At 47.1% G+C, this 8,118-nt stretch overlaps 1 protein-coding gene across 1 annotated transcript; it reads right to left on the bottom strand.

Annotated features, from left to right (window-relative positions):
* On the bottom strand, nucleotides 1–5,345 carry Tlr2 (toll like receptor 2). The gene is made up of 2 exons (XM_036190603.1): nucleotides 5,293–5,345; nucleotides 1–2,548 (listed from the first exon to the last, which is right to left on the bottom strand). Exon 2 carries the CDS (start codon nucleotides 2,531–2,533, stop codon nucleotides 179–181), a length of 2,355 nt encoding a protein of 784 aa, XP_036046496.1. The 5' UTR covers nucleotides 2,534–2,548; nucleotides 5,293–5,345; the 3' UTR covers nucleotides 1–178.
* Between the last annotated feature and the right edge of the window lie 2,773 nt (nucleotides 5,346–8,118).

Consider the following 8,118-nt stretch of genomic DNA (forward strand, 5'->3'; position numbering starts at 1 on the left):
TCCTAATATAAAATATTTATATAACAGCATTCAAGATAAAGCTCACAATTATTAGTCATACTTAAATCCTCAAGGGTACAGTTCTATGGTACTTAAATAATTATGTCAGAATAAACTTTGTTACAGTTCATGTCACAAAGACCCATGGGTAGCACAGGACAGGAACCAGGTGGAGAATCTAGGACTTTATTGCAGTTCTCAGATTTACCCAAAACATTTCCTGCTGGGCTTCATCCTGGGGCCACTCCAGGTAGGTCTTGGTGTTCATTATCTTGCGCAGCTTGCAGAAGCGCTGTGGAATGGCCTTCTTCTCAATGGGCTCCAGCAAAACAAGGATGCCCGCGTCATTGTTCTCATCAAAGAGCCTGAAGTGGGAGAAGTCCAGTTCATACTTGCACCACTCACTGCGCACGAAGTTCTCAGAAAGCACAAACACGGTCTTGTGGCTCTTTTCTATGGAGTCGATGATGTTGTCAATGATCCACTTGCCAGGAACGAAGTCCCGCTTATGGAGACATAGCTTGAAGCGCGGGTCAGAGTTCTCCAGCTGCTGGACCATGAGGTTCTCCACCCAGTAGGAATCCTGTTGGCTGTAGGAAACAAAGGCATCATAGCAAATGTCCCTGCATGGAGCTTTCTTGGGCTTCCTCTTGGCCTGGAGCCAAGCCCACATCATTCTCAGGTACCACAGCCCGTGGAAATGGTGGCACAGGCCGACTATGAGCAGGATCAACAGGAGAAGGGCACAGCAGACGCCAGACACTAGTAGAGCCTGGTGGCACTCCAAGACTGAGGGCCGGGCATCCTGAACCCTCTGGCCACGCAGGCGAGGCGGAGAGTCACACAGGTAAGTGTCTGGCCAGTCAGCCAGGACCTGGAGCAGTGCTGACTGCTCCAATGTGAAGGACAAGAGTTCACAGGAGCAGATGAAGTGGTTGCTACCTGCTTCTAGAGTCTCCAGTTTGGGAAAAGAACCAAGTTGGTCTTTTGAGAAAGTACTTATGGCATTCTCTCTGATCTTCATGACCAGTAACACAGGGAACAAGGAGGCGTCCGGGAGAGTCTTCAGCTTGTTTCTGGAAATATAGAGCTCTCGAAGCCGAGGCAAAGACAAAGAAAATGAATTGAGATTGTTGTTACTAACATCCAACACCTCCAGCGTCTGAGGGATGCATGTTTTTACAGCCTGTATCCCTGTACTGGACAAGTTCAGGAAGCACATCTTTTCTGGCCACTGACAAGTGTCAGGCATAGGATGAAGGCTGTTCCTGCTGATGTCAAGGGCAGTCAGGTTTTTCAGAGTCAGTAAAATCTTTCCAGTTTTTTCTATTGACCTCAAATGATTCTGTCTCAAAATTAAAGTTTGTAGAGAAGGCCAGCCATTCTCACAGGCTGAGTTTCTCAGATATTCTTCGACCATCAAATTTTCACTGAGGTCCAAGAATTCTAATGATTTTAAGTGCTGTGAAAAGAGACAAGGGACCAGAAAGACCTTGCTGTTCTCTACTGTGATTCGCTTAACTTTCTCCAGGAGGGAATATACGGTGCTCAGATCATAAAATGAATAGAATTTGGGGATGTGCAACCTCCGTATTGTTAGTGTTTCCACTTTGCCTAGCTCTCTCACTATGTCTGACAAAGATGGGTTAAAATCACCCACTCCATTGAGGGTGCAGTCGTCAAAATCTACCTCTGACAGTTCCGGGACATAATGCAACAGCTTCAGGAGTTCATTAAAACTTGCATCAGTGAGATCTGCACTTCGGAATGCTAGCTTTTTCATCGGTGAATTTATTTCATCTGTGGACAGTTCTGAAAAGCTGAAGCTGGCCAACCTAGCATCCCTCAGTTCTAAATATCCCACAGAACTCAAAATATCTGCAAAAATCCTCAGCAGGAAAGCAGACTGGCTCAGGTGAAGGGTCAGGTGGCGGATGTTTTGAATCGACTTCAGACTTTGGGGCTCATAATTCTGGAGGCTTAGCACGTTGATTTCAAGTTCATCGAGAGAATTCAGTCCAGCAAAATCTATCCTCCTAATCTCACTGAAGGTGGCAACATTTCCTACCCTGAGGGTTTGTAAATTTGTGAGGTTGGAAAACAGGGATGTTTCCCCCAGTATCCTGTAAGGATTTCCCAGTAAGTTTAAGTATTTCAAAGAGGAAAGGGGCCTGAACCATGAGGAAGATAAGCTGGATAGGTGATTATCAGACAAGTCCAAATGTTCAAGACTGCTCAGGGAAGAAAAGGCACCTTCCTCTATTGTGGTGATTCCACTGGACTGCAACATCAGAGCCTGGAGGTTCACACACACCCGCAGGTCATCACGGCCAATGGAAGTGATCTTATTGTTAGATAGGTCAAGGCTCTTCATGTCTGCTGTGAGTCCCGAGGGAATGGAGGTGAAGGACTTGGAACGGCCATCACAGACACCAGCAGCGTCACATGGCAGAGGTGTCTGAGCAGAACAGCCCTCCCTGGAGAGGCCTGCCATGGCCACTAAGATCCACAAGGTCCACAGAGCACGGAGCATCCTCCAAGATTTGACCTTAAGGTGAATGAAGCATATGTGAGTGATCAGCTGCATTATGATTTTCACTCTTGTGTGCATCCCCCCCCCATGCATGTGTACAAGCAATACGTTTGAGACAAATGCAATGCATGAATGAGGACTAAAACTTAATTTCCTGATATATACAATAACACTCGCAGATATTCATCTGCCAGTGAAGAAATTTAAAAACCCAACCATCTGAGAAGAAAAAAAAAAAAAAAACAGGACTCAGTAAATGTGGGTTGAACACTAAACCAACAAATACATGGAGGAATGAACAAGCAAATAATTTAAGACATGAACTACACATGGCCATACAGGTTTCTAAGTTTCTTTAATGCCCCTGGCATGCCTCATCAAGCATGTCTATTCCTTGATTTAGTCCTCCCTTGGCTCATGATCCCACAGGACTAACCACCTCTCTTACTGGGCCAAGGAAGGTCCAGAAACAGCCATTCTCTGACCAAAAGAAAAGTTTCATGCCCACTAAGTCTGCCATGCTCTTACTACTAGCATACAGGTTTGGAGCCCGAGGCAGAGGGGGTCAATGGTCTGCTGAGATGAGGGGCATTTAGAGCATCAGGATTTTCTCCTTTCTGCAGAATTAAGTCCAGAAAGCTGTGTCCAAACCCACAGGGCCTGCTTAGATGAATGTGAATGAAGCATGGCAGTTTGCCTCCCTTTGCCAACATGCTTCCATGGGAGAATCCAAATTTTTCTCCCAGTGCACCTTCTGGGCTCTCTACCCTGCAGCTGGTCCGTGCATCCATATGCCATTGCCATATTTGCTCAGTTAAGTAACACCACAATTTTCCAAAATACTTTCTGCACTTATTTATTTGGGGGAGGGGAGCATACATGTACCAAAACACATGTGTGGAGGTCAGAGAACAATTTGACAAAGCCTGTTCTTTCTTTCTACCATGTGGATTCTGGAGATTGAACTCAGGTCATGAGACCTGGTGGCAAGCATTTACTTTATTGTATATGTATGAGTGTTTTGTCTGGATATATATATGTGCACCATGTGGACAGTGCCTTATGAAGCCAAAAGAAGGCAGCAGGTTCCCTATAACCATGTAGGTGTTAGGAACTGAACCCAGGTCCTCTGGAAGAGCAGCAAGTGTGTTTTATGGTCAATCTATCTCTCCAGCCCCCATAGCTTTCTCTTGATAACTGGTTGTGCATTTGCCCTTTCGATTTTCAGTGTCCTTACAAAATGTATCTCTTGGAATCAGCAGGTGGCAAGCCTGGGATAAAGCTCATGAGCAGAGTGCTTTGCTAGTATACACAGACACCTTTGTTTGATCTCCAGCACTGAATAAACGGGGCACAGTGGTGCACACTGTGATCCCAGCACTCCGGAGGTGGAGGCAGGAGGACCATCCACAGCCACATGGTGAGTTCAAGGCAAGCACATGACAGATCAGATCATCTCAAAAAGATAAACCAGCAGACAATTACTAGGTTGTGCATGTTAAGTTGACATCTCTAGGTTGTAGATGTTAAGATGTTAAACAAAGTCCTTCTTATTCAATATATAATTAATATTTTGAGGCTTCTAATCATTGCATATGGACTTTCTGATTTTCCCCTTACTCTATGTGTTCTCTTTTAATTTGACTTCCTTAGACATTGGGGAGTGATTTTTTTCATTGGGCATTTATCCAGTTAAATGTTAATTTACTTATAAATTTAGAAGTACAAAAAGGTTAACTAATAGCTTAGATACTTCCAAAACACACGGTCAACATCTGGCAATTTTCATAAAAATTAAAAGTCTAAGGTGCAAATATTCCTTTCTGTTCTTGGAACAGAAAGAAACTTGGAATGTGGTGAAAGAAGACACTTCCCAATAGTCATAATGTTCGCTATTTCCCTTTAGGGGAGGAAGAGGGTTTCTCTGTCTAAGCCAAGCCTCCCCACCCATCTTTTGTTCTTAGCACAGGCAAGACCTTCCGTCAGATCAGCAAGCTGAGCGTTTTATACCCAAAGTAATTTCTCCTTTTTGAAAATAGAAAAAAAAATTTTTTTTCCTGGCGTCTAAGATGTAAACATAAGGTTCTCCTCTATGGAACTGAAGAAGCCTTAAGGGGACCTTCAAAGAGTCCTTATGTAAAGAACTCCACACATTCTTGTTTGCATGCGGTTTCGTCAACTTATTTTCTGGCCAGAGATGCAACTCGGATGCTCCAGAGGTAAGGAACACAGAGAAGAGAAGCCCCCACGCGCAGAAGCAAGATCACAGTTAGAAAAGAACAGTCTGTGCACCGCCTCGTGCGACATCTTTTCCACTTCTAGGTCGCAGTACAACCTTCACAGCTTCCTAGTTCAAAACACTGATTGCGGACACACCTCCAGCAAAGAATGTCTACCTACTCTGCACCAGGCTCCCAGCCAGGGGCCAAGAGAGGGCTGAGCTGGAGGACAGCCTTTTCCGGGAAAGCTGGGACAGTGCCTCGGTCACCAGGGTTCAGGGCACTGCAGACGCTCCCCTCGGGCGACCCCGGAGCTAGACAGGCGGACAGGACACCTGTCACACTGCCGCGGGCTCCGGGCTCTGCAGGCGCCGCAGCTCTACCGTGCTCCTCCAGGACCACCACTAGAAAGCTGAACCGCCCGGCTGGGGGCGCATGTGCATCACCGTGGGAACGGGTCCCCGCACCACGGAGCTCCCAGAGGCCGCCCCTTCGTCCCTGGCCCTGCCCCCCAAAAGGGGTGCGGAGCGACCGACCTACCTGGGGGACACCAGCCGCCTCTCGCCCGCACCCTCTGGCTATCTGGGCCTCGGGCCTCGAGGACCGGGAAGTGAGGGAAGGGGATGTCCCGAGCCTAGGGCCCGAACTTCCCGGTCCCCAGCACCGCCCTGTGCGGCTGGCACCGCCTACAGGGGTCTGCACAGGGAACTAAACGTGGCATCAGAACTTGGCAGGAGCGGCAGGGCAGGAAACCCAGAACCGAGAGGCCAGTGGCTCCGTGTGGGATTTCCCCTGGGCTACCAAAAAGAAAGCTGCGTCCCAGCGAGCTTTTTAGCTGAGTCGAGCACCCTACGGCAAGGGTTCTGGCAGGAAGGAGATATTCCAAAGGGACACTTACACTCTCCCTTTGGTTAATAGATTATTTTAACAATGAGCCTCAAGAAATTGGAATTCCCCTCGCCCCCAGATGTCTCCCGCTGGGAGAAGTTAAAGGTTGCAACCTCATGCCAATCACAGGAAGCTTTTGTCAGCACACCATGGGAGATAGACTGGAAGCCTGGATGATGGTGACTGAATGACTAGGGGTACCGTGCCTTAACCAAGACTGCCTACCTATGGATACTTCTTGCCGTACCTAAACTTAAATCTGTGACGGGCTGATGGGCTTAGGATGGAGGAGTCATGTGCCTCTTTATTTAGTCGTCTTACCGATGTGGCTACATGGAATAGATATTTCTCTGCTCTCGACTCTTAATCATTGAAGTAGCTTATTGATGCCCAACAGGAAAGGCTAGTTATCCAGGGCTGCCAAGACCCAGGTTAGAACCCTAGCTACTCCAGTCACAAAACCTCACCTTGCCCTGGAACACACCTTTTGAACTCTTTTTCTGATTTTCTCCATTCTCAAAAGCTGCAACTTGGGCTCCCTCTTTTCAACACTGTCTCCCTGCCAATATATCTCTAGCATTCATTTCTGCTCAACATCTGTTAAAAGAGTCCACTATCCAGTTTACCATCCAGACCTGCACCACAGCATTTTGTCCAGGACACGATCTGATAAGGACAGCACAGATGTCTTTCTTTCCTCCACCCAGACCAGTCCCTGCTGGTGTGCTGAAGGGCCACCCATCCTTCCACCAAACAGGAAGATTCCAGACTCTCACTTCTACCTCAGTCTTTGAAGCTAAGTACTTCCCTTTCCCTGGCCCATATTTGCATCTCAAAGTGATTCTAAAAACAGCTTAGACAGAAGACCTGGCTCTATCTTCCTCAGCAAGGAATAATTGTAAGGGGAAAACCTCCCACATTTAAACAAGTTGATAAACCTCCTTTGTGCCTATGATTCCCTTTGACCTTGGCAAAGGGAGATCAGACACAGAGCAAGTATCCTTACTCCTGTTTACCTAAGGAAATGTCCTGTAAATCTAAGGGAGATTTGAAGCCAGAATTTTTTCTTAAACCGAGGGTTCTCTTCTGTCCTCAGTTCCACATCTCATCCTTTTTTTAAATTTATTTAATTTAATTTTACATATCAGCCATGGGTTCCCCTGTCCTCCTACCTCCTGCCCCTGATCCTGTCTTCCTCCCCGCCCCCCCCCCCCCATCCCATTCCCATCTCCTCCAGGGCAAAGACTCCCCTGGGGATTCAGCTCAACCTGGTAGATTCAGTCCAGGCAGGTCCAGTCCCCTCCTTCCAGGCTGAGCAAAGTGTCCCCGCATAAGCCCCAAGGTTCCAAACAGCCAGCTCATGCACTAAGGACAGGTCCAGGTTCCACTGCCTGGGTGCCTCCCAAACAGTTCAAACTATTAATTGTCTCACTTATCCAGAGGGCCTGATCCAGCTGGGGGTTCCACAGCTTTTGGTTCATAGTTCATGTGTTTCCATTCGTTTGGCTATTTGTCCCTGTGCCTTTTCCAATCTTGGTCTCAACAATTCACTCTTACAGTCCCTCCTCTTTCTCGACAATTGGACTCCTGGAGCTCCACCTGGGGCCTGGCCAAGTATCTCTGCATCTGCTTCCCTCTATCATTGGATAAGAGTTCTAGCATGACAGTTAGGATATTTGGCCATCTGATCACCAGACTAGGTCAGTTCGGGCTTTCTCTCGACCATTGCCAGTAGTCTATAGTGGAGGTATCATTGTGGATTTCTGGGGACCTCTCTAGCACTTTGCTTCTTCCTATTCTCATGTGGTCTTCATTTATCATGGTAGGTTATTCCATCCTTCTTAAGGCTCTATAGAAAGTTACACACGCCTTCTCTCTGTCTCTCTGTTTGTATCTCTCTATGTGTCTCTGTCTCTGTCTCTCTCTGAAAGCTACATCCTTGAACCTGCTGAAACAAACTAAAAGCAATAGAAAAGCAGACCTCTTCGTACACACGTGCCTGGGGGCCATACAAGACAAGGAGACTCAAAGAAGGGCCAATGTGTTAGTGCCTTAAAACCTTTTCATGCTGGGCATGGTGGCTCACACCTTTGATCCCAGCCCTAAAGGAGGCAGAGGCAGGCAGACCTCTGTGAGTTCTAGGCCAGCCTAGTCTACAAAGCAAGTTCCAGGACAGCTAGGGCTGTTACACAGAGAAATCCCGTCTCAAAAAAAACAAAAACAAAAACAAAAAGTTGCTTCATGGGAGAGAGGATGTGTTTGAGAGGGATTTGTCTCTAGGAGAGAGAATGCACCCAGAGAAGGGACTACTGGGCTCTGGTATGATTTGGTTTTCCAGTCTCTTTCCCTATGGGTTTAGTCTTTCAAAGAGTCAGTGACAGTGATTGTCCCTCCTTGGCAGCTCCAGATGCTGTGAACATAAGACTCAGGGAAAGTCCCTCCTGCATGTTCTGTCATACAAGCTGTGAGTTTGGATTC

Source organism: Onychomys torridus, chromosome 6, assembly GCF_903995425.1.
Source record: "Onychomys torridus chromosome 6, mOncTor1.1, whole genome shotgun sequence".
Lineage (NCBI taxonomy): Eukaryota > Metazoa > Chordata > Mammalia > Rodentia > Cricetidae > Onychomys > Onychomys torridus.